The sequence below is a fragment of the Lissotriton vulgaris genome, chromosome 4_1 (assembly GCF_964263255.1).
Source record: "Lissotriton vulgaris chromosome 4_1, aLisVul1.2, whole genome shotgun sequence".
In the NCBI taxonomy this organism is placed as follows: Eukaryota; Metazoa; Chordata; class Amphibia; order Caudata; family Salamandridae; genus Lissotriton; species Lissotriton vulgaris.
This window is the reverse complement of record NC_141691.1, coordinates 1,807,790,712-1,807,817,265: the sequence shown is the minus strand read 5'-3', so window position 1 is coordinate 1,807,817,265 and position 26,554 is coordinate 1,807,790,712. Positions and strand designations below refer to the sequence as shown.

The 26,554-nt window shown below is 45.0% G+C and overlaps 1 protein-coding gene across 4 annotated transcripts in view; it reads left to right on the top strand.

The window, feature by feature from the left end:
* SYBU (syntabulin) overlaps positions 1-26,554 on the top strand; it is a 167,724-nt gene that overhangs the window by 115,442 nt on the left and 25,728 nt on the right. For 3 of the 4 annotated variants that reach the window (XM_086966130.1, XM_086966129.1, XM_086966133.1), the window contains one exon: positions 3,187-3,310. In XM_086966130.1, the coding sequence (XP_086822256.1) occupies positions 3,187-3,310 (124 nt within the window). The remainder of the gene's footprint in view (positions 1-3,186; positions 3,311-26,554) is intronic. The other variant, XM_086966132.1, reaches the window with a different exon arrangement.

Sequence of the window (26,554 nt, the reverse complement as noted above, 5' to 3'; positions counted from 1 at the left end):
CCTTCTGATCATGAGCCAGATTAAAAGAAAGTAATGCCTCAGGATCCTCTTAAGCCGGTTTTCGATTATGTTCAAAGCCTTTTCTTCTTTCAGAGAGGCAGTGATGGGGGGGGTAGCCATGGTTTCTGATACGGTTCAAACATGCCTTTTTAACACAAACCTTGAACAGTTGTTAAAATGGTTAAAATGGTCCTGATGCCTCTGTCTATCCTTTTTGGGAGTATCTGTGGTGGCAAATGTCTTTCAAGTCCTAAATTAGTCCTCTAGACGACCCTGGCAGATTCACTGAGATCTTGAACATCAGGTGTTTACCCGCTTTATAAAGCATGCCTGAGATGGAATATACATTTTGCTTACATGACCTGCTTAGTCCTCACTCTGTATGCTGTAGCACATCACTGTATCACTGGTTGCAGCTACAGGTATATTTGTTCTACGTAATGTGTAATCCTCCCAATCACCGACTCGCCACCAATTACACTTTATGTAATTGGATACAAATGGCTCTAGCATTTGGGAATGCCCCATCTCATCAATTCTTTGAAAAATACGAGAGTGGCTCTGGACCACTCACTCCATCCACTGGCTTTCACATGTTTTTTTCATGCTTTGTCTTTGCTTATATGAGCGGTCCAGGGAGCCCGTGGCATTTCGAGGATCGTTACAATGCCCATGTGTGTTCCCATTGGGCTTTGAGGGAGGGGCTTCAAGTAGTCCCTTTATTAAACGCAGATGCACCAACACGACATCTAGTTTGTAACTCGGGGGCAGTCTATATACTTAGCAGTATTTCCTTTCCTGACAACACATTTTAATTTCCAAATCACGATTTAAAGAAAAAAAAAGTTAGGAAGTTTATGCCGTTTGGATCCCTTCAGCTTTCCCGTTAGGACCCAGTGCTATTCACTAATCACCTTTTGAGTATTCATTTGTTTTACTTTGCTGTCTTGATAACATCTTCTTGGGTTTACGGATGTTTATATTCACAAAATAGGCATGCACGTAGAGCTTAATTTGTAAAAACATAAGTGCCAGGGCCTGTGCCAAGAGGCCACTGCAGCTTGCGCCACCCATTGCCCCTGCCAGCGATCCCAGTGACAGTACCAAGAGAACTAGTACCCTTCTACAACTGTGGCCATTCCGATTATTCCAGACCCCAATGCTGTACGAATGGCTTGGGCAGCAGGTATTAGTCATTTTTAATGTATAATTAATTAATAAACAATGTTGCTGTCCTCCTCTCTAAACTAGATAGACAGCGCAACTATGTGGCAGGCTGACATAGTTGCTGGTGTTGAAAATCAAGTGCCCGTGCTGAGCACCAGAAACCACCAGCTCAAATTAAGCACTGCATGCACGCACATAACCTTTTGAAAAGATGCAATGAAAATGCTGGCTTTTATCTAAAGTATCTGGTATGCAGCATATCTCGATCAAAGTAGGAAAAGTCTGAGTTGGGGATTGGGACAATTTTCCAGATTTAAAATTTTTGTTACGGTTAGGATGCGCAAAATCTGTTTGCACCATAAGGCAAAATCTCAGTGTATGCTATGGTAAGAGGAAGGCTAGTACAATGTAATGGACAAGTCCACAAAATATTATGGAACTAGACATTAAAGCTGTCCTAAATTTGCCGTGAAGTTGACTAGACGTTTGGATAGAAGTGAAGTCTCACATTTTTGAAAGTGACCTCTTTGTGAATACTTTTGAAAAAGTTGGCTTTCATTGTATACCTTAAGCATTCCCTTGATGTGGGGCAGGTGATGTGGAGCCCACTTTTCATTTCCTTCCATCTTCGTTTGAGAAGGAATTAGCCAATCAGGGTCACGGTAGTGCCCCTTCCCACAGGAAGTGGTCACTTAGAGTGTGTAAATGCCCTAAAGGTAGTAGGCCCATTGGCTCCTACATGTCACCCCCTGTAACCCCTATACATTTAGCATTTAAGTGGCATCTCTAGTCCCTGAACTTTAAATTCGATGGGCACAAACAATGTAAGGACCAAGAAAGGCTGCCGACCAGAGGACTGTTGCAGAAAATTTACACCAAACCCTGCCTGCTGCCTTAAGGACTCAACAATTGTGGTGTGCTGTTTTAACCCTATAAAAACATGGTATGAAACTGTGCACCGTAGAAATAAAAGTAAAGTTAGGTGCGCGGCCGCGATGCTAAAACATGAAGCAAGACGGCCTTGCAGCGGGCACCATTGGGATCAAATAAAAGGCGTGTGCCATCCCAAATAAATTGTTGGACCCTGTGCTGAGAAATAAAAGGTGCACAATGGTGAAACATGAAAGTGGGAGCCGTGATAAGATTTACTGGCCTGCCATCAAGCTCTCAATTGAAAGGCAGGGGGAGCAGCAGTGCAAAAAGAAAGCCTTCCCATGAGCCCTGCAGAAACAAAAGAAGAAAATCATGCAAAGGAACCGACCTAAATGCACTCAAGTGGAAGTCTGTAAGTCCTGGGGGCCTGCTCTATGGGAGGGAACAAACAACGAAAAGGTGGGAGAAATGGTATCAAATACCCACTTGAAAGCAAGGATGTTTAAAGGGCACTGAAACAAGCCAATGAAAAGCAATGGGCAGACTCTAAGCCTACAAACTACATACAGCATGCCTCGAAGAAACTGCGGAAGCGCTGACTAGGCTTGACCTAAAAAGTTGCATTTAGGTATTCAATGAGATTCGGGCGGCAGGTCCATAGTAGCCACATTTTAAATATAGTCCCTGATTATGAAATTGCTTTTAATTCAGATAAATTGTTTGTAAAAACTAAAAATTTAAAATGATTTATTCTTCCTGAACCTATGATGGTCAACCCTGGTCCTACAGGTACTATTCTCTTTTTTTAATTCATTAGTTAACAAGAATCCTTGCACCCGCGTCTTTTCTGTTTCAACTGTTATTCTAATATGAACAATCGTCACCTGCAACTACAAAACAAAATGGCACCTAACCTTTTAGTCAAGTGTTTCTCCTTCTGTGTATATATTTCACAAAACATTTATAGAAACTGCATATGTAGCCTTCTCTTAGGAGTCCTACTGTGAAACAGTGACTCCTGTCGAACGTAAGCATTACATGCCTGTTTTTGTGTGTGCAATCAATGTCCTCGTGACTGCCTTTATCATATTAGGTACTATTTTTCAGCAACCTAAGAGCAATGCATATTTTCCTCTTTCTTCTCAGGGAGTGAGGCCGATTTCAGCTCGTCGAGCAGCACTGGGAGTATTTCAGCCCCAGAAGTTCATATGTCTACCACTCCTGCCACCGTGGTTGCCACTGGAAACAAAAGGTCCTCATTTTCTCGCATGTAAGCATGGAACCTTCTGGAATGATTATGCTTTACAGCTGGTTTGTGCACTGGAGGTTTACAAGAGATTTAGGTTATTCTTTTAGGAAAGCATGTGTTTTCTTCTAACTAAAGTAAAGTTGGTTTGAGCTTCAACTCCTATTGGATTTTGCAAAAACGTTATATTTCAATTTGCAGCCACTTATGCCTTGTTATACGTGCATGATAACCCTGCTTCTGCAATGGCTCAAAAGACTCAAAGTATTTTTTAATGTAGTTTGTACAATTTGGAGTAGTGTTTGACACAATTTTAGTAATTGCATATCTTAAGTGCTAACCGCGACATGCAGCTTCACGACTTTATTTTGGTGTGTGATTAAAATATATTTTTTTAAATCCATGCTGATTCACTTATGTGGCTGATAGGTGGCTGCACCCATACATCATGGCTCGCTTTGTGTATGTATAAAAGATGCTTTTTTAAAGGCCAAGAAGGATGTGCATGCTCTCAACCATGACAAGAGCTTTCCTACTATTATGGTGCCTAACATGTTACTGAGATAAAAAGGTGACTATATTAGATTGCTCTTACATTGATGTTGTATTTTAGGTAGTGTATATGCTCCTTTTTTTTATGGGGTGTGTAAGAAATTAGGAATTTTAATTAAGGGGTAAGTATCAGCCTCCAGTTGTAATGACAATCTTTGTCCGGGTGACCCACTAAAATCACTAAATTAACGTGCACTCAAGCCCCTGGTAGCTATGGCACAGAGGCGACAGGCTTAAATTAGAGGCAATGTGCAAAGTATTTATGCAGTACTAAGAAAGTAGAAAGGATACACAATAAAAAAAAACTGGTTAGAAAAACGCAGTAGAATTGACTAAGCAAAATGATAAAAAATCTAATAAGGGGAACTAGATATGTATATTTTTAACTTGAAATAGCGCCAAGAAGCACAAAGTGCCAATGATAGTCAATAATCGCTGTAGGACAGGACCAAGGCACAATGTGAAGCTGACTGTGAGGGCGTGCAGGTCAGGTACACTAACCAGGTTCATCCTAGTCAAAGATTTTATTTTCTGACTATAATCCTTAAGTCCCAATCCACCACATGATTACATTTCTGAAGTCCCCAGGACCTCAGGGGAGTTACCTAGAGACTCTCAGGGTGTCAGACAGAGACCAACAGCAGGTTCCAGTCCAGGTTGAGTTGCCACTGGTCAGCAGGTCTCTTGCAACCCTGCTGTGTCCCTGAAGCTTTAACCGGAGGTCTGCCTTATGACCCTTGGATTCCACTTCTTTGTCCTGGGTACAAGAATGAGAGCAACTTCAATCTCTAGGCTCTTCAGTGCTCATACAGCAGGTTTAATCCTCTTCTTTCAAAAACGTATTCTAGATGTAGTCAGATGCCCGGCGAGCGTGCACTGTTTGGTGCAGCGGTGGATGGTTCCCGGGGGCTCGTCTGGAGGGTGGCCAATTTGGAAGTGAGGGGGCGGGGCACCGCGTAATGTGGATCTTCATATGGCCCACTTAACTCTTTGTGTAGAGGCTGGTGTGAGGTGGCAAAATTACTATTGGATAAACGTAGCCTTCTGTGTTTAACGCTTTTCAAATCATTCAAAAAAATCATTTTTTAAAAACCATGCATAGACCTACTCGATCGAATGGTTGCACACTAAAGGACTGGGCTATTATCATGTACATATCATGTGCCACGTGATCTAGAACTGTAACTGCATGTTGGCTCATAACACCAAAGTCTATTTGTATCTTACAATGGGAACATGTCAATTCACATTGTAACCACAGTCCGAAAAAGACCCCCTTTCTTTATTTGTTCTGTGACTAAGTGATTTCTAAGTACAGATGTATCCAGTGTGTATCTAAGCATAAAAATACTTGATCTAATTGTTATACAGTAAAGCACTTTTACAAGAAGTGTCCAATCCAAAGCAGGTGGTTTGTAAAATAGTCTAATTCAGAAACATGTGGTTCGGGATAAGACATGCACTTGTTATTCCCACTGTTAAGTTAGCATAGGCTTATTAGAAGTTTAAATGGCATTTTCCCTTTTTTCTGCTTTTGCACACAACACTGCATATAACTGTTGTGGTAAGTTAGGCTGCGTGAAATGCTTCGCATGAGACTGGCTTGTTTTCATCATCCCTAGACTTCATCGTGGCTGCACACTGAGTGCTAAAGCCTCCAAGGTTATCATAACAAGGTAACTGTTGCCCCGGCTGATCGTCTAACGTTCTAGCCATAACCTATATGCAGCTGCAAGCCAACGCGATCCTGGCACCTTTAATATCACACTGTAGGCATGATTTCAGGCACTTGGAAGATTTCCGTTTCCAGAGAGAGAGAGCTTTTGCAGATCCTGATGTGATTCATCCCAGCTGATCTTAGAGGTACGGGGGTCCCCCAAACAAGCCTAAGAGACCTTCTTTAGTTTATGAAACCTAGTTCCTATCTAGGCAGGGTGATTTACTAGGGGCTATAGTACCCATTTTCACCATCATTAGAATATGATTTCTATTTTTGTGTTTTATGGAATTGTAACCATGCTGATGATATTATTTCTAATCATATGTCTGCTTATGTTAGCAAAGATACTGCATCTAAGGGCACGTCGTTAAAATAAACCTTTTAACCTTGCTGTGTCTCGTTTTTACTCCTGTTGTGGACTGGTATGAGAGTATAACAAGTTTTCTTGCTTCCCACCATTCCGGAGTATAATCGAAGTTGCATGTTCTGGGTTGTCTAAAGATTGGTTCCTTTGCTGTAGGACTAAGAGCTAATGTGACAATGATGCTAGCTGGTTAGAGTTTCTAGGCACTAAGGTGAGTTTTTTGGTACACCACAATTCACTGAGGTCCTGGGTCTCTGTGCACAGTTCTGTGTAGGAGCAGAATCCTTGCAACAGGCCTTACTAAATGTCCTTTACAGGCCTTATGTTCGGTATGGATCCATCAGATATGCATACATATATTCACAAATTGTTTAAGGACATGGGTATATCACACCAGTTAAAATATCAGCCAAAGAAAAGAGCATTGTAATTAAGACACATTTATACTGAGCTTGAAAATATTACGCAGTGGAATCTAAACACATTTTAATGAATGGTCTGAGGTCTAAGATTCAACCTTTAGTGAAGTGTGTGTCATGTGCTGAGGTTCCCCAGGATTGGATCGAGCTAGTCACTGGTGCAGGGGTATGAGTGACATCAGTTCACTATGAATACTCTGAAGTCCCACCAGCTGGGCAGTGTCATCTTGCTCATTGAGTCCATTAGTTACTCTGTCCAAGAGGCACATCCATTTGAATTCTCTGATATTAAGGATCGGGCAGATGTCCCCTCCCCGTTGTCCTAGAGATACCTTCTCAAGCACTACCCATCTGATAGATTCAGGGGTGTGTGTGTGGTTGGAGAAATGTTCAACAAGGGGGGCCCCCCCTGTCTTGCATCTAATCCTGCTGCAATACTGTAGGATTTGAGTCTTTATTTTCTGTCTGGTTTGTCCAACATACAATCGATCGCAGGGGCACAGAATAGCATAGATTGTTAGATGTATTACAGTTGGTGTGTATTTTCAGATCTATGGTGTGGTATCTGTAATTGAACGTTTTGGTTTCCATGCACATTGTGCATGCCTTACACTAGGTGCATTCGTAATGTCCCACAATTTCAGGTAGGTTCCGCATTGTCTGGATGGTTGGACTGGGTGGCATGTCTAGAAGTAAGCGGACAACTTGGTCTCTGATATGCTTAGCTTTCTTAAATGCATGCATTGGAGGGTCTTGAATTTCTATGTCGTCTGAAATCAGGCCCCAATGTCCGTTAATTATCGTTTTGATATTGTTGCTCTTGGTATAGTAGGTGGCTACGCAAATCATTCTGTTCTGATCCTTGGGACGTTGTTTCGGTGTCAGTAAAGTCTCTCTATTGTACCAAGCTCGCTTTCTGGCTCTCTTCCCCAGTCTCCTGGGATATCCGGGTGATCAGATTATCAGACACTTGGAAGAAGTCTTTTTTGCGAGAGATTTCTCCAGATCTTGAGGAACTGGCCGAATGGCAGATTATCTGGGAGTCCCCGGGTATGGTGGCTTGTGTATCTGTAGTGTGTTCCGTTCTGCCTGTTTTCTATAGAGGGTGGTATAGAGGTGGTCCCCTGTAACTTTTAATGCTTATATCCAAAAAGTCAATGGTGTGCTTATCCCACTGCATGGTGAACTTAATGTCGTCAAACCGGGAGCTAAGCCAGGTAAAGAAGTTGTTCAATTCAGTCTCATCACCCGTCCAGATGAGGAGGATATAGTCTATATATCTTCTCCACTCTGTGATGTGGTTCATGAATGGGTTGACAGTATGTGATTCTCTTCAAAGTTGTCCATGAAAAGGATCACTAGGTCCGGGCAAATGCTGCCTCCATAGCCACGCCTTTGCTTTGTATAAAGAATTCATTCTGAAAGACAAAAGTTCTTCATCATGGCTACTCTTGTCAAGTGCCTTTGTCATGGATTCCAGTGCTGGTTGTTGGGGGATACTTGTATATAGTGTGACAATATCCAGAGTCACTAACAGTTGGGTATCCGTGTTGAATTTCATTTGATCAACCAGGTTGATGACTTGCATTGTATCTCGCAGATATGTCTTTGTTGTTTCAGCCAACAGCTTGTGGAAGAAATCAATGTATTTACACACTGGCTCAAGGAGCTATCCACAGCCAGAAATAATTGGTCGTCCTGGTGGCTTCAATGGGTCCTTGTGTACCTTAGGTAAGGTGTATATATGGTGGGGATGCGAGGTTGATTGACGTTCAAAAATTCGAATTCCTTGTTAGAGAGGAATCCCGCTTCCTTTCCCCTTTCTGTGATACCTCTGATTTTCATACGGCTTTCTTTGTTTGGATCGCCACTCACTGGGGTGTAACTGATCCCATCACGTAGTTGAGAGTATATCTATGCTTTATAGTCTTGGATGTTCTGCACGACAATGGCTCCCCCTTTGTCTGCGGGTTTGATAAACAATGGTTTTGTTATTCTTCAGAGTATCCAGGGCTTCACGTTCTTCTTTCGTGATGTTGTGTTTTACATATGTTTTGTTGGGGCAGGCTTTCATAACGTCTCGTAGAACAACACTTACATAGGTCAGGATTTTATGGGATACTGTATGCGCTGGAGGCATGAATGTCGATGGTGGACGCATCCCAATATATGATGATCTCGGTAGTGAATGTTTGATGAAATGTCTTGTGCGAATCTTGCGAAAGAAACGATACAGCTCTGCCTTTGTTGAAACTGTTTGCATGGGAAGTAGGCCCTTGTTGAGGATGCTGGTCTCTTCAGTGGAAAGCCTGTAGGTAGATAGATTAATGATCTGTTTTTTTTTTAGATGATTTGCCATCTGTAGGTCCTTCTCCGGGTGCTGATCTCCCAGTGATTCTTGGGTTGGAATCGCACTTGTTTGGGGTTGTGCTCCTGTTGACGCCCTGTGTCCCAGTTCTGTTGGTTCTGTCCTCTGTGCGATGGTCTGTTCCAGTTGCTGCACCGTTCTCTTGGCGGTCTCCAGTGGGTATCCTCTAAAAAAGGTTGGGGCCCAGTATGTTGTTCCTGAGGTTGTTGGTACCATGAGTCTTTGTTTTGGTTGCCGCTACTGGAACCCGCTTGATCACTGTCACTTCCTGTGCTGTAGGAAGTTTCCGGGAAATTAGTAAACCTCCCATCTCTGTATCCTCCCCTTCCCCTGTTGAAGAAGTGGCCCTGGTTAACCTGCTTGAAGTAGTCTTCTTGTAGGTACTGGTATGTCTTATTTTTGTCGTAGCGTACGTCTTTCGCCAATTTGTCTAATTTCTTTGCTTGTGTGTTGACGTCAAAATACTTTTGCGTTTTCTCCAATCTTTCTAAGGCTTCCTTCGCATTAGCTATTGCGGAATCTCCACTTATTTCTTGTTTGAGGTCACTAATTACTTTCATCAGCTTCTCGACTTGTTCCAACGCTGTTTCCACCCCCAACACCATCCAGTGACGTGAACAGTTGTTTGACACAAAGCTGAATCCTTCTTTGAATTTGGGGTTATCTACAAATCTTGCTGGTTCGTTGCTGACTTGTAGGCCTGTCTGTATGATGTTTGCTTGGAGATATTTCGTCATTAGATGTACGTGCAACCGAGTGTGAATAGGTTTCTTCTCTAAGCGTTACAACGTATTTATTTTCTCATTAAGTGAAAAATCAATATTGGGAGTTTAAGATGATAGGAACGTCGACCCAGATTCTCCTTCTATCAGACTCCTGATCTATTCCTCTGTGTAAGAGAGTGTCCCGCTCTGTCATGATTAGACACTCGATTTGTAAACATCAATGGAAAGAAAACCCTTGCAAGTGTGCACTTGCTGAGTGGTGTTTTAACGGGTAAACCCGTGAACCTACCAGACATGGGTCAGTAATGCAGTATACTCTAGAAATGGTTGTATTAGTACTTTTTAAAACACACATACAACAGAAAAAGCATTCACCACTGAGAGCTCCAATATGATTTAGAGAAACCAGAAATTACATGAATTATGGAGGCATTAAATGCAATATAAAGTCAAAGCATTAATACGAAATGTCAACAGCCGCATGGCGGCTGAAATTATTTAATTGAAGGAATATTTTGAAATATTATATAGATCAGGTGAGCTCTTTGCTGGACTACCTCCTTCAGGAAGGGAGAACAAAAAAAATAAAAACCTTATTCCCCAAAATAAACTTTCTTTAAAACAAATCTGAGCACAAGTCTGGGGAAAATCACCCCAGCCTACAAGTTGAAGGGCGGCTAAATGATTCATGTATTTGAATTGAACTTTTGCATTTCCCTAAATCCATTTGTTGACTTGCAAAGCATTCTGGTGGTTTTTATCTTTTACGAAGGTCTTTTTCAATTTAAGGGCGATTCATCTGGTTGTTTAAGGGTAGAAGGACAGCCAGAGAGTGCAAGGATAGATTATTGAAGGTCAATCTTGTCAAATTTCCTTAGCCCCCTGAGGTGGGGTACATGAAGAACACATTTCAGGGGTGTCGCATAGGTGTCTGGTTGCAGCCAGTAGAGCAAGGAAGATATTGGAGGCATGGGTCGACACCAATTCTGGTAGGGATGGCTTTACACAACACAAGGACAGTACATTCCATACAGACTTAGTCTTATACCAAAGTTGCATGTGAGGTTTGTATCGGTTGAAGATTTTAAGGGAATTTGGCAAAGTTGATGAGATGCGGGGCAAAGCCATGCAGATTCAGCTTGTTGAACCAGTCATGGTCCAAATTATGCTTGCTAACATTGGCAATAATGATCCACTACTTGTTTATGTTCAGATTGAGATGGGTTTTGGGCATCCAGGGTTAAATCAATTTTTCAGTGCGATATAGCATAGCCATCAAGACCTCTCCAGTGCCGGAGTATCATCCGCATGCTGGTAAATGCTTATTTCCTTGTTGATACAGCAACAGTAAAGTAATGCTGTGTTAAAAAGGGTTCCAAAGACAACCGGTAACCAAAGACCCTTTTATGTTGCCCGGCGGTATCGCCTCTATGACCCACCAATATTAATCAATGAAGAAGCAGGCGCTGGAGACTGGAAGGCAGGAAACGAGGATTTTATTCTCTCCGGAGGAGAACACATCAATTCAGACAGCAAGTATCGTCACGAGGTGCTCTAACCACATCTCTGAGGCCTGGCCTCTTATACTAGGGATTATGACTTTTATTGCACATAACACATTCTCGCAATACTTTAGTACTTGAAAGAACATCCTCGGAATCTCCCCTTCAGACCCGTTCCCACATACATTTACAGTTGGATTCCCCACCCCGGTCACAACAGGTGATGGTTGTCGCACAGCAGGGCATTCCGCCGATTCACGGAATGCATGGGGTTGATCGGATCTCATGGGGTGGGGGCTTTGATCGGTTCGGGGGTCTTTTGATGGGGAGGGGAAGCTTCCTACTGTACGGGGTAATAAACAGTATCCGCAGAGCCAGGTGGCGGCCTGGGAACAGGGAAGACAAACGGGGACACAGGAAAAGGGGTTTGCATCAAAAGGGTTTGAGGCCATGAAAGGAATGAGGGGAGGTGTCGCGCTGGGAACAGGATGGGATTCAGTGGTGAAGCTGCGCTGAAGAGGGGTTTATGACCCTAGGCATGAGAGAGCGGGGGTTGTCAGTGTGTGGGGGAATGCTTGCGAGGTTAAGAGAGAGAGAGACGCGCTGGCTATCAGCGAGGGGCAGGGAGGCCATGGTGCTCAAAATGGCTGCCGCTTACGCGCACGAATGGGCTTGGAAAAGGGGCAAGATGGCGCCGATAATGTTCACCAAGTTTGTATTTATTTTCCACAGTCCTCCCTTTAACATTTCCAAGACATCTTGCTGGCCTATTTCCTATCTACACCTATATGCAGCGATCATAAGTACGGGAGAGGGGACTTAGGCGAAAGAACTGTACATAAACATCACATTATCAACATCATATTGAAAAATCTCATCATTTAGTAGGCGGGTTCATCGTTAAGTTTGTTGCAGAAAAAGTCATCGTAATGCAATATCAGACTAGAATTACGTAGCGAGGGCGTTGGGTACAGATCAGAGAATAAGAACTGGTAAGTTATCATATAAGTAAGTCCTTTTTGTATACGGCGGGTGCATAGTCAGTCCAATGGTGGTTGGGAGAGAAATGAGATACAGCAAAAATATATCAGAGTTCTCGTTGTCCTTTGTCGTCTTCTGTCGGCACTGTTGAGCACCTGGATTACCTATCAACAGAAATGTTCATGTGGATTGAGTCGTTGGGGGTCTGCGGGTAGGGGTGCATTCTGTTTGGTTTTCGTCAGACCTCGTAGGAGGAATGCGTTACGGTTTTGGAGCAGGTGCATCTCCTTCCGTAATGCAGAGCATAGATTTTGCAATGGAAAATGCAATTGTTCCAGAATTGTGAGATCTGTTCGTTTCTTGAGTCCCTGTGGTGGGCATTTCCTGTTGCTTCCATCATCTTCAAGGTGCTTGGTAGCGGGCAGAACCACAGACTTTGTTTATCTTTTCTTCGGGGGCGACCCTTGGTGGAGTTCTAGGTCACCGTTCTGGGTTTTAACATAGTCCGTGGTCTACTTAGTCGGAGTTCCTTCCTTTCTGACGCAAGGAGTACTCTTCTCTGGGTAGCTCAGTAGGATTTGGAGGAACTTGGGAGTTCGGATGGAAAGGTGCGGGTGTGAACAGTCCTTATGGTAGGTCGGAGGAGGAGGGGATGGAGCAAGGCCAAGTCGGGAACAGATCAGGGGGAGGCGGAGAGTTTTGCGACAGGCGAGTCCGTAACCATGTTCAGAGAGCGGGGGCTTTTGGCACACGTTGATCATATAGCAGGGGCTTCAGGTCAGCCCTTTCCTTAGCTTTGTCTGAAACAATGCCCCGTCCGGCGTCTCCTTACTGCTGTGGTCTCGCCTCGGCCTCCGTCGCTGATGTTCCACAATCCGCAGTCAGGCCGCGTGCTCCCACATCCGGTCTCTTTCTCCTCCGACAGTGATACCCTTAAATGAGTTTTGAAAAGACAGTCTTTAGAGATATTGCAGAAGAAGGTAATTACATAAGTCTATTTCTCTCCCAACACCAAGCAACTGGGGTAAGCACTCGCTACATTGGAGATTCTTGCGACTGACGTATAAACAATTGATGATGGGTTTGCTGGATTCCTTACAACTTCCTTTTGTTGGCTAATTCTTTGACGCTTTGATGATTATTACGTTCATTTGTCATATGTCTATTATAGTAGATGTCAGTTCTTCTGGCAGAGACCCATTTCCCTAGTACAAGTCTTGAAAAGCTAGGCTGGTCTTCAGGGCCTTGTGTTTTACAAAAAGTGCAACGTGCTATTCACCATAGTCTGATAGGCATCCTTCTGAGAGGTGAACATAGGCTAAACAAGTCTGCATTACATAAAAACATTTTATTATCAACCAGGCTTACTGCAACAAGTTCTTTCGATTTTTCAATCTAATTTTCAACTTTGCACACATCCTTCTAACTTTCTATATAAATCCTCGCAACCTGGTTACTACAAAAACTCGGGAGGGGTGGTTTGCAATAATTATTAAACTTATCCTCGGGGAAGGAGGGATCTTATGGACAACAATTAGGGACACAGTGAATTAGAGCAATGTGCGTTTTTCAAGTTCTCGTTCAGGGCGGCTGATACCAAACTGGGGGGCATTTTGGGTAGATGGGGGTGTCTCGATCATTTCTTACAGCTTGGGGTACGGAGACAATTTGCAATGGGGATGGTCGCATTACCACAGACACATTTTATCATAGAAGCCACTGACAAATAGTTCCCTGAGGGTGGGTCAAATTTAGGGAACCTTAGTCGTCTTACCTGTCCCTTTCCTATCGGTCAATTTAATTTTCATCCATATTTTTAGCAGAAAGGGAGAGGTAGTAACGTGGTACCGATACAATTTTATTTAGGACAAATTTGTGCAAATACTTGTGGTATTTGGGGCCAATCAGGAGGTGCACCAGGTTCGCCAATTAGGTGCCAGTTGCTAGGAAGAGGGAAAGTGTGGAGGGGTGGAAGAGTGAGTGAGAGAGAGAGAGAGAGAGAGAGAGAGAGAGAGAGAGAGAGAGAGACAGACAATAGGCCAAACAGTACACGTGTGACATGGGGAATGACCGTGTATTGTTAGGGCTATTCAGTGCGTTACCTAACGTTTAGACGTTTTGGGTCTGTGTTAGGATGTAGAAAGCATGCAGTTTGGGGACAGAAGAGCATTAGATCAGGTAAAAAGGTCGTGCATTGGGTAGAGCGTCCTTGTTGTGTCGTTTTGCAGCGCTAGTCCGTCTTCATGCATCGGGCGTGACGTGGTTCCAGATCCCTTATGGTACTCTAATCGGGATTCTAATGTAACCTGCAGAGGGAAAAAAGGGGGAAAAAAGGGGGGGGGTAGGGGGACAACATTCGAACACATCAAATGTATGGGCACGAAAGTCCTTTACTTACCACATACTCGTATTTATCTCTTCGGGATATAATCCCTTAGGGTTCTGGTTTCCTAAAGTCATGGGGGCAGGCAATGTGATAGGTTGTTCATGGGGAGGTTCGAGGATGGCATTAAGGATCGTGTGTAGTGAAAACGCTAAAAAGAGGAATCAGAGGTGCCTAGCGTGAGGTACCCGGTTTTGTAGATGTATCCGGCCATCGGGATCCCTAAATCATTCCCAAGGCTGTGATGTTCTAAGGCATATCAGTTCTTCGTTCAACCCTGTACCTTAGTACCTTTGACCACCATATCCTTATATCATTTTATCAATTACACCGTTTTACTTTACCCATTCTCAGAGGTCAAGGTCCTTCTTCATACGTCAGTTCCTGAGCTTAGTCGCATATCTTGGAGGCAGCGTATCATACCTTTGATTCGACCATCAACCCAGGGCCGAACAACCATTTCTCGGATAACCTTAAAAAAAGAGCAGAACAGTTGCGTACAGAAAAACCCTCCCACCGATACCCGTATTCACAAAAGTATGCGATGCCTATCCATAGCTTTTTAAGACCTTTATTTGTAGAATTATTCAGTACGTAAAATGTGAGAGCGCAATTCATATTTTGGCCTGATATGTCGTCGATGGAAGCACATACAGTAGGGGGTTATTTTGTAACACAAGAACATGTGGAAAAAGGTCTAATTAATTATTTGCAAGTAACCAAAAACATTTCATTGCGTGACGAAGGAATCAGGGGCATTTCAGTTCATAAATGGAAACACAGCCAAGCTCATCATAATCACATTTTCTAGATGTAAACCGTGGGTATGCATCATAGGCGGCGTTATGTATCAGTTACAACAAACATCAGAAATAAATTGTTCATTGAAATCAACATTTTACGGAACCCTTCTCAAATGTTCGCCAAGTGAACCCTCCTCCCTCTAACATTGAGTGCGCAATGGTTCGTATATATATATATATATATCTTAGTACATCAAGTTTCATTAGCTAAGGAATACCACGAGGCATCCGTTAGTTTCCATTGATACCGGCGCCATTTTGGGCGAGGCCGGCTTAATCCGGAAGTAGCATCAGAGGAAAAAAATGTCCCCGACAATTGGCGGTTGGACCAGAGTCCCTTTCGGCAGTTCAAAAAACTGTGCTAACAGAGGGGCTGGTGGTGTGGACCGTCAATCAAGAGAGGGAGGGGGATAGAGTCTTTCTTACCGGGTCATGTTGATGCTCAGCCGGAACTTACTCAAGTTCGTTAGTCCATAATGTTCCTGGGTGGTTCAGACGGAAGCTGATGCAGACACGAGAGCACCGCCATCTTGTTGCTGTGCCGTGGTTATTTCATTTGAGATCAATGCAACTGTTCCTCACCGGAAGCCTGAAGGGGCCGAGGGCTCTTGGGACTTTGGTAGAATCTTCAAAGTCGAGGGGATGTTTGTCGATGGTGGGGGCTTGCGCCCGGGTGGGCAAGTGCCCGAGTTGCAATTTCGGACAAAGTTACTCCAGTGGCCTAGACCCGCCTTTCGAGGGCCCAGACGCCATTTTGAGACCCTGTGGCAGCCACCTTTGCCGTATCCATCAGGAGTGGAAGAAACTTCTTGTGATGGCGAAAGACAGAGCATCATGTTGCTGGAGCAGGACATTTTGGTTCGGGGCGCCAGGGTGCAGCAGTGGAGCCTTCGTCTGGGGAGGTGAGAAAGGCTCGTCCGTGCCGCCTTTCTCTCCCGGCGCATCCTACGCCGTCCCTTGGAATCAGGGGCGCACATGATGACCACCCTACACCCCTGATTCCGACTCTTGGGGGACCACTGTACGTCCGGTGCTCCGTAAATATGCCCGTCGGACATTGTATGTCCTGTTCTGAGAAAGTATACCAGTCGGGCATTGTATGTCCTGTACTACGCAAGTATACCAGTCGGGCATTGTATGTCCTGTGTTGCGGAAATATACCAGCCGGTCATTATATTTCCTGTGCAGCGTAGGTATATGGCCGTCGCCCGGCTGGAGGACATCGGCGTCGGGCCAGGGCAGGGAAGCCTCCTACCTGTGGAGGTGGAAGAGGCTCGTCCGCGTCGCCTCTTCCTCCCTGCCCACCCTGCATCCGTTCGATGGAGGAATTCGTGATGGCCGGACCAGAAGATACGAGGGAGGGGGTCATTTGCAGCCGCCCCCTCCCTACTCGCGGCCTGGGGGACGCCATCCCTGGAAGGGTAGTATGGAAAGACCATTTCATTGCCTGCTTGGTGGAGCCTCCAGGACCTTTTCGCCGGCGATCCCTTTTGGCTCATGGCTGCTGGCAGGCCCCGCCCCACACGTGCTATGTGTTTCGGATGGGCGGGACCATCGAACTGTTACATTTCAAGGACTTCCGGAGTGAGCATAACGTTTTGTATTTTTCCTATTAGTCAAGTTTGCTTTTTAGAGAGTTCTACTAGTTATTCTATTTACTGTTGGTTGTGTGTTTTACCGTAATTAAATCCTAAGTTATATAATAGACGCTTGGCTTTCTTGAGTCTTTTCTCTAACGGGGGGGTTGTTTACACTGACCTGCAGTTGTGTTTGTTTTTCAGAGTGGGGGAGCAACAGAGAGCAATCAGTCCCAGAACTCTAACATGTCGTTAAAATTGGCCTGACGAAATCTGTGCCACCGAGCATAATCAAACGGGGTGGTCCTGTCTGTTCTGTCTGCACTAGTCTGATTGGTTTTTATCTCACGTCTTTTTCCTTTCTGTCGGTCCGTCCTTTCTGTCAACCCTCCATTCTTACCTATGCTTTGCAGAGTCGGGCATTGGGCTTTCCAGTGTCCAAGACATTTACAGAAAGCACATTGGTTTTGTTTTAAATCTGTCCGTCCTGTGCGTAATGTCGGGGGATTACCTTCGGGTCGTTGTGTTCCGGGGTTGGCTTGTCGGCACATCCCTTTACACCGTTCGCTTTTCATGTCTACTCCTCGGGGCTGTGCCATCGCTGGCTCTTCCCTTTGCCTACTAGACGTTTGGAGGGTTGTCCGTCGTGTCCCTTCACCTTTTCTAAATTCGTCGCCTTCCCTTCGTCGTGCAGCTTCTTTGCGCCACATACCGAGGCTATCGAGCATAATAGGTGTTGTTTCATTCCTACGAAGGGCTATTTCTACCGTTTCTATTTTGTCGAGATCAAAGGATCCTCTCAGTGGCCACTGTCTTTCACGATCCCTTTTCGTATATTTATGCCACAGCTCACTATAGGCTATAGCAATTAATCCATGCTTCATGAACATGTCCTTATTAGGGGTGCCTTCCAGCGGAGCCGGATGGTTCATCTCTAATAAGCGGTCCGGGTTAAACAGGCTACTAACCAGTGGGGAGAAGACAGGCATGACGGATCACAATGGGATAATAGTCAGCACTACCTATCTTATCACTGCGCGCAAAGACTAGACAGAATATTTCTATTCTACGTTGTTTGCACGTAGTGAATACCTCATGAACCAATTCTGAGCAATCAATCAACGTCAGGTCAAAAATAAAAAATCAATATGGTCAATGGGGAGAATAAGTAGGCTCGCAAAGGTTCGCGTCACCTACCCTTTCACTATCTGTAAAGAGGGGACCTATTTTTCCCTGTTTGCAGACAGAGAATCTCCAGAAAACAATCTATAACAGTTAATCAATGGGGGGAAGGGGCAATTGTTCAGTGGGGGAGAAAGATAGGTCCGACGGGTGCGTACCTATCCTTCGCTGTTTATAAAGGGAGAGCCTGTTGTTTCTCCGTTTGTAGACAGTGAATCTCCAATAAATTAACAGAGTAATACTAGTATTTTCTCAACAATTATCAATTATTTTCAATTATCTATCACTTTCGCAATTCGTCGTGTTTACACGACCTTACCCGGACCGCATGGACAGTTTCTCGTCTTCCGAATCCAGCGCCCGATCGTCCTCTTCTCTTCGTACTTCTCGTGGCACTCCTGAGGGTTCCCAGTCAGGACCGCAGATCACTCGAGAGAGGTCTGTTCGGAACCAGTGAAGTTCGGATGATCGGCTGTCAGACAAGGGTCTATCGGACAGGGTACCTTCCGATCGTTGCAGTCGTTCACTCTGTCGTCAGGACCTCTCCCACTGGATCCACGAGTCGCTGATGGGCCCCACGTTTGGGACGCCAATTGTTAAAAAGGGTTCCAAAGACAACCGGTAACCAAAGACCCTTTTATGTTGCCCGGCGGTATCGCCTCTATGACCCACCAATATTAATCAATGAAGAAGCAGGCGCTGGAGACTGGAAGGCAGGAAACGAGGATTTTATTCTCTCCGGAGGAGAACACATCAATTCAGACAGCAAGTATCGTCACGAGGTGCTCTAACCACATCTCTGAGGCCTGGCCTCTTATACTAGGGATTATGACTTTTATTGCACATAACACATTCTCGCAATACTTTAGTACTTGAAAGAACATCCTCGGAATCTCCCCTTCAGACCCGTTCCCACATACATTTACAGTTGGATTCCCCACCCCGGTCACAACAGGTGATGGTTGTCGCACAGCAGGGCATTCCGCCGATTCACGGAATGCATGGGGTTGATCGGATCTCATGGGGTGGGGGCTTTGATCGGTTCGGGGGTCTTTTGATGGGGAGGGGAAGCTTCCTACTGTACGGGGTAATAAACAGTATCCGCAGAGCCAGGTGGCGGCCTGGGAACAGGGAAGACAAACGGGGACACAGGAAAAGGGGTTTGCATCAAAAGGGTTTGAGGCCATGAAAGGAATGAGGGGAGGTGTCGCGCTGGGAACAGGATGGGATTCAGTGGTGAAGCTGCGCTGAAGAGGGGTTTATGACCCTAGGCATGAGAGAGCGGGGGTTGTCAGTGTGTGGGGGAATGCTTGCGAGGTTAAGAGAGAGAGAGACGCGCTGGCTATCAGCGAGGGGCAGGGAGGCCATGGTGCTCAAAATGGCTGCCGCTTACGCGCACGAATGGGCTTGGAAAAGGGGCAAGATGGCGCCGATAATGTTCACCAAGTTTGTATTTATTTTCCACAGCTGGACCTGGCCCTCTTTGCAGGGTTATGCCCAAACTTTTTGCCTTCCTACCGGTTATTTTTCTGATCTTATTTTTTGGTTTTCATTGCGACCAGTGCAGAAAAGTGCCCAACGTGCATGTGCTCTGTCTAAAATTTAATGGTATATAGTTTCTCCATGATTCACATACTTGTTTTTGCTAAAGTCCTAGCACAGTGCACTACGCTTGCCCAGGGTCTGTAGGTCAAATGCCACCAGTGGGTCTGCTCTGTGCCTCAGTGTAACCCCTGTACCATCGATCCAAAGGGATGTTTTCAACAGAAAAAATGTGTTGTCATTGTTTCTTTGATCATCAATCAATGACTACTGGTGGATTTTGTGAGTCTTTGAAGCTGAGCACTGATTTTGCCATGTGTCAGAATCTCTTATGAAACTGTAGCCCCCAGAATAAGAGAACAAGGTATTGTGTAGTCTAATATTGTTTTTCTTCATTAGTTTACAAAAGTTCAGTTTCATATAGTTGAGACAAATATATAAAAATAACATAATCAAAGAAACATTGTGTATATAATTGAGACCATTATATACACATTGTCAATCACATAGACCTGTACATACATTGTTATGGATCACTTCAAATAACAAACATTAATGACCTTGTGTGTCAAAAGTACATGAAAAGATTAAGGCTGGTGGCCTGTGCTGTTAGTAAAGGTGGGGTACCTATTAATCAATCTGGGGATAGTAAGCGTGCTACTCACCCATGAGGGTCTCAAGGTGCTGAAGGGTGGGGGGGGGGGGGGGGGGGTCCTGCAGCAGGTCTGTTTTAGCAGAAGAGACAGTTTGAGGCTCTTCCTGAAGGTGTCCAGGGAGGGGGCGAGTCTGATGTCTACCGGTAGCTCATTCCAGGTCTTGGCTGCGATGTGAGAGAAGGCTCTTCTGCCTGCTCTAGCTCAGTGGTTGTGTGGGGCTTTGGCTAGTGCGAAGTTGGCGGATAGGTTTCTTTTTGGGTACATGGTAGTTCATTCTGTCGTTGAGGTATTTGAGTCTGTTGTAGTGTAGTCATTTGTAGGAGCGAGTTACGATTTTGAATGTAACTCTTTTCTCCACGGGGAGCCAGTGGAGTCTTTGTAGGTGTTGGCTGATGTGTTTGTGCATGGGGATGCCCAGGATGAGTCTGGCGGCGGTGTTTTGTATTGTCTGGTGTTTGTGGAGTAGGGACTTGTTGATGCCAGCGTAGAGCACGTTTCCGTAGTCAAGTCTGCTAGTGATGAGTGCGTGGGAGACTGTCTTCCTTGACTCAGGGGGATCCATTTGAAGGTTTTTCGGAGGATGCAGAGGGTGTTGAAGCAGCTGGGGGTGATGGGGTTGACTTGCCGGTTCATTGTGAGGGAATAGTCTAGTACAATGCTGAGGTTTTTGGTGTGGTCTGAGGGGGTAGGTAGGCTCGTAATACCAAGGAAGGGAGGTAGAGTAAAAAGATAGGATTCCTACTCCACAGGCACTGATAAATAAACAAGGAGAATCCTACTTCCAGTGTGCACCACAAGGATGGGGGACACTCAGTGTTGTGTAAAATACCCCTCACACACCAACAGGCCCCTTGGTGTCATGCTTCATCATCGGGGTCTTCGCACCCCGCTAAGGGGATGCGGCACGCTACGACCTGCGACTACGCGGGAGCGTTGACAAGAATAGACTATGTGTGGTGTGTGTAGAGTGCAAATGAGGGGATTAATGTGAGTGAAGGGTGTAGTGAAAAGTTAAAAAGTACCTGGCTAGTGGGTGGTGTGAAAAAAAACTTTATTTCATACCCCTGGCTGGTGCTATTAAAAAGATGTGCAAAAAGGCGAGGTTAGTTGTCTTAGTTAGGGACAAAACCTCTGGTGTGCGTCGACATGTTTCGGAACTGAGCCAGTCATGGGCTAGACCTTCCTCTACCATACCTCCAATTCGGGTCCGAAGTCTTTCTGTGGGATCTCTTTCCAGCATTTTATAGTTCCGTTCATCCGATAGTAAACGCTGGCACGCTCTGTTGTATGCTTCCAGGGTTTGCAATACTATCGCTCCCCCTTCGTCTGCTGGTTTTATCACGAGCTCACTGTTGGTTGTCAGCTCTCTCAGGGCTCGTTGTTCATCACCACTTGTGTTATAGAAGACATTTTTCCCTTTGGTATTCAGTAGGTTTACCTCAGTGGTCACTGCCTTTTCAAAGGTTAGGATTTCTACGGGAATTGTAGAATCTGGCGGGGAGAAGGTTGATTTCAACTTTAAACCGGTGTCCGTTTTATCTTCTTGTAATGGCTTATCTTTGAAGAAAGCCTGTAGTTTTAGTTTCCTGAAGAAATCCTGTAGCTCCATGTTAAGTTTGAAGACATCTGGTTTCTGAGTTGGTACAAATCCCAGGCCTTTGTTAAGGACATTCTTCTGTGTTGCTGTCAGTGTCATAGGTGTGAGATTCACAACTAAGTCCCTCTCTTGCTGGTTGATGGTTGATTGGGAAGTGATCCCGTCATGCTCCGGGTTGTCCGGGCGTTGGGCTGTTCCTGGTCTTCCCAGGCGACAGTATTGCCTTTCCGGTTCTTGCCTCGTGTGTTCTGGCGTGCCCCTAAAAAAGGTTGTTGTTGCCCTCCATATGGATTTCGTGAGTATTTCACACGCAAAAACGACACCAAGATATCCAGATTTATTGTGGAGTCAAACAGTGAGTAAAAGGAGTAACAACACTGAAACCACTTCTTTACCCTCACAGATTGTGGATCCACCTACCTACCTTGATGTTCAGGATATGCTCATGATGCAATAACAACAAAAAATATGAGTATGTCTAAACCTAACAACTTTTAAAAAAACCTTAAGTGTGTCCTATATGTTGTGTGTTTTGTGTGTCCCTCTTTTTTAAAGGTTAATTTAACTGTTTGGGGCTCCAGGTGACTGCACCTGTTTGAGCCAATCCTATATGGTAACCAAACTAAATCTAGTTTTTCTTCTTTTTTCAGGGCATGCAAATGCATGAACCTAGAATACCGCTGTAGGCACATTGTTAGCCTTCGTGAGATAGTTATCACTTTTTAGCAAAAGAGAAGTAGATAACATTTTTTGATAGAAACACGTGAGTAGGGGTGGGAAGTTGTGCCCCGTCCTGAAGAAGGAACACCAGTTCCGAAACATGTCGACGCACACCAGAGGTTTTGTCCCTAACTAAGACAACTAACCTCGCCTTTTTGCACATCTTTTTAATAGCACCAGCCAGGGGTATGAAGTAAAGTTTTTTTTCACACCACCCACTAGCCAGGTACTTTTTAACTTTTCACTACACCCTTCACTCACATTAATCCCCTCATTTGCACTCTACACACACCACACATAGTCTATTCTTGTCAACGCTCCCGCGTAGTCGCATGTCGTAGCGTGCCGCATCCCCTTAGCGGGGTGCGAAGACCCCGATGATGAAGCATGACACCAAGGGGCCTGTTGGTGTGTGAGGGGTATTTTACACAACACTGAGTGTCCCCCATCCTTGTGGTGCACACTGGAGGTAGGTAGGCTCCTCAGGGCGTTTGGCCACCAGGTGTTGTCCTATGCTGAGGGGGGGTTCCGAGCATGAGGACTTCTGTCTTCCAGACTGCGGCGTCTTGTATTCCTTTCTGAAGTTGAGTTGGATGGTGGTGGGGTCTTTGGTAAGGGAGACGAGCTGGGTGTCTTCAGCTTAGGGTACAATGTTGAGGCAGTGTTGTCGGACGATGTCTGCATGGGGGGGTCATGTTGATGTTGAAGAGGGTCTGGCTCAGTGATGACCCCTGTGGTACTCCGCAGGTGATATTCGTGGGATCGGAGAGAAAGTGTGGCAGTCTGATCCTTTCACTTCTTCCGGTGAGGAATGATTGGATCCAGTCCAGGGCTTTTCCTTGTATGCCAGCGTCATGTAGTCTGGTGACTAGTGTGCAGTGGGATACCGTGTTGAAAGCCGCTGATAGTTCGATTAGGATGAGGGCCGTGGAGTGGCCTTGGTCCAGGAGGGTGCGGATGTCGTCTGTGGTGGCGAGGAGGGCGGTCTTGGTGCTGTGGTTACTTCGAAATCCGGATTGGGACGGGTCGGGGATGGCTTTCTCTTTGCTGAATCGGGTCCATTCCCTGAATTCTCTGCTACTTTGGCTGCGAAGGGGAGGAGCTAGATGGGCCGATAGTTCTTGAGGTCGGTGGGGTCAGCTGGGGGCTTCTTAAGCAGAGACATGACCTTTGCGTGCTTCCAGTCATCTGGGAAGGCACCTGTTCTGAAGGTGGTGTTGATAATGCGTTGTAGTTCAGGTGCATTGGCGGCCGTGGCTCTATGGTAGTTGTAAGGGGGGCAGGGGTCGGTGCCCCCCCCCCCACCCACCCCCAGAGTGGATGCCTTTCATGGTTGAGGCAGTGTTTTCGGTTGTGATTGGCGTCCAGTTGGAGATGGTGGGCTGGCTGGTGTCTCTGGGGGTGGTGGACTGGCCGTGGCGTCTGGTGGATGGTCGACAAAGTTGTCGTAAAGGTTTTTGATCTTTAGGTGGAAGTAGGTTCTGAGCTTGAAGGAGAGGTCTTGGGATGAGATCATGTCTGTGCCTTCACTGTGTGGGTTGGTGAATTCCTGAAGTTGGTGAGGATTTTGTTGTGGATGATGTTCCTCTTGGTGGTTCTGATGTGGTTGTGGTAGTTCGTCATGGCTTCCTTGTAAGTGACGTGGTTTTCGGTTGTCTTGATGTTTCTCCAGTTCTTCTCTAGGCGTCATCAGGTGCGTCTGGTTTCTTGGATATCGGTGGTGAACCAGGCTGCTTTTCTGGGGCGCTGTTTTTCAGGGTTGCGGGGCGAGCTCGTCGGCGCAGCTGGAGATCAAGTGTGGAGTCCTCTGGCTGCAATGTTAGCGTTGGATGCCCAGGTGTGGCTGCCTCTGGTGAGGGTTGAGTTAATTTGCTCATCTGTAACTTTGCTCCAATTCCTTCGTGGGCGTGGAGCTGATTTGGGTGCCATGGGTTTGTCAAAGGCGAAGTGCACGCAGTGGTTATCGGTCCAAGGCGGTTGTGATATGTGGCTGAAGTTATCGCTGTTTCCTGCAGTGTAGTACCTCTTCTAACCCTCTGTTGTATAGTCCAGATGGTACTGGTTGGCCCTTTCCTTTGGTGGTCGGAGATCTTTAGCTATTTCCCAGTGAAGTCATTATTCATGTCACTGTTTTTAGAAAGATAATTGATTCTTTTGTGATTGTGATAGCTCCTGGCCACACCATTTCATAGTAATTGGTGTGGCCAGGGGCTATTAGCAATCCTCAAAGAATCCATTGTCTTCCTAAATATTCTGACATGAATTACTTCGCTGGTGAATAGCTAAAGGTGTGGTCATGAGCTATCGAAGCTGTGCAGCCGTGACTTTGCCGACGGAACGCCTCCAAGGAACCACTGCTTTTTGAGTCTCGGACACCGCATCACTCTTGTCTGTGTTGCACAGACCCAACTCCGAAGCATTCCCGGCCCTGTGTTGCTTCCAACCCATGCATCTCCTTCAGCCCAACAGTTCGACATCAATGCCGCGGAACCGAAACACCAAGCTCTTGACTTCAACACATCGTTGGCTTTGCCTGATTTATAGAAGAGATTCATCGCCTACAATGGCACTACATCACCTTTGAATTTCAGCACAACGTCCCCGAGCATCGACGCATCCAAAGTACTGTCAACTGGCCTGCATGATTCCTGTATCGTGTCTGTGCTCCATCTTGGTTGGATTGAACTTTTGGATTTGCCCCGGTGAAGCGCGACCAGATATCCCCAGTTGGAGCTATTGACTTCTAAGCACTGTTCTGATTTAATCTTGTGAAATTCATATCTTGAATTGTGAATATTGGATTTTTGTTGTTTTGGTCTTGTTTTGCTCAGATAAATATTTCCTATTTTCTAAACTGGTGTGGAGTACTTTTTATGGTATTTTCACTGTTACTGCATGTGTGTGCATAAATACTTTACACATTTGCTCTTTAGTTTAGCCTGACAGGTCTGTGCCAAGCTACCAGAGTGTGAGCACAGGCAAACTTTGAGTGTGCCCTACACTTACCCTGACTAGAATTATGCTTCCTGCTTGGACAGGGTTCAAAATTCTGCCATCCAGAAACCCAATTTCTAACCTAGGCAAACAAATGTGTAATTTAGAAGAGCATATAATCACATGTTGCAATAAATTTAAACAAGGAAAAAGTATTCATTTAATTTCTACCGTCATATAATCACTCAATTGCCTGAGAGAAAATATATCCTGAGGCTAACATGTGAATAAAAGGTTTTATTATGACAAGAACACAACAAATAACCTCGATTTAAAAAGAATTGTTAAAACATGGATGGTTAAAAGGGATTATATTGTTTGGCATAGAAAACTCAAATGACCCCCCTTACCCTCCTTCCCCTCCTTCCCCTCCTTCCCCAACATACCCCCAAAGTTCTTACGGCACAGTTCGTGATTGAGGCCAGATGCATTTAAAACTGAATAGGTTGCAGGTAGTGAAAACAAGTCCATGTTTCGGTCTCCTATGTAATAAATGAGACCTTCCTCAGGACTATGTTTAGATGAAAGTGAACCACTTTGTGTCCTTTTTGAGAGGTTGTTTCGATAGCCAGGTTCACAAATCCATTGCAGACCGTGGTTGACAAAACAAATGTAGCCTTACTCAAGAACCTGAATAAATCAGAAACAAAATGCATGCCATATGCAATTGCTTACAACAATCAGTGCGCGGATTGCCCTTGTTCTTGTTGTTTTGCTGACATGACATGGACTAATGTTAATGTGCCAAGTGGCGTATATCACTCCTTGATCAGTCCCAGGCGGTGGTTCGTCTGCAGCATTGTGATGGGATTTGTAGGTTTATATTTGTTATAAAAAATAAAAAAGGAGCGTCACGTCATGTGGGTAAAGTAGCAGCAAATCCGAATCTGGGATGGGTGGATATTAAAACACTCCTTTCATTTTTATGACCGTTTGATTTGTTTCAGTTGCCCTTTCGAGGGTTCTCTTTGTATGGCCTTCATTAAATAAAAAGTCTAAGCCACATTTTCTAAATGTTAACTTTTACAGTGCTCCCTGAAACGTTTCCACTCTGGACAGAAAGGGACATGTGAAAGATCGCTGAATAAACTTGTTGATGCCAGGCACGACTAGAAATATTACTGCACATATTAGATACATTTTCACCAGCTTCAAATAAGAAAACTAGCAAATGTCAATAAAA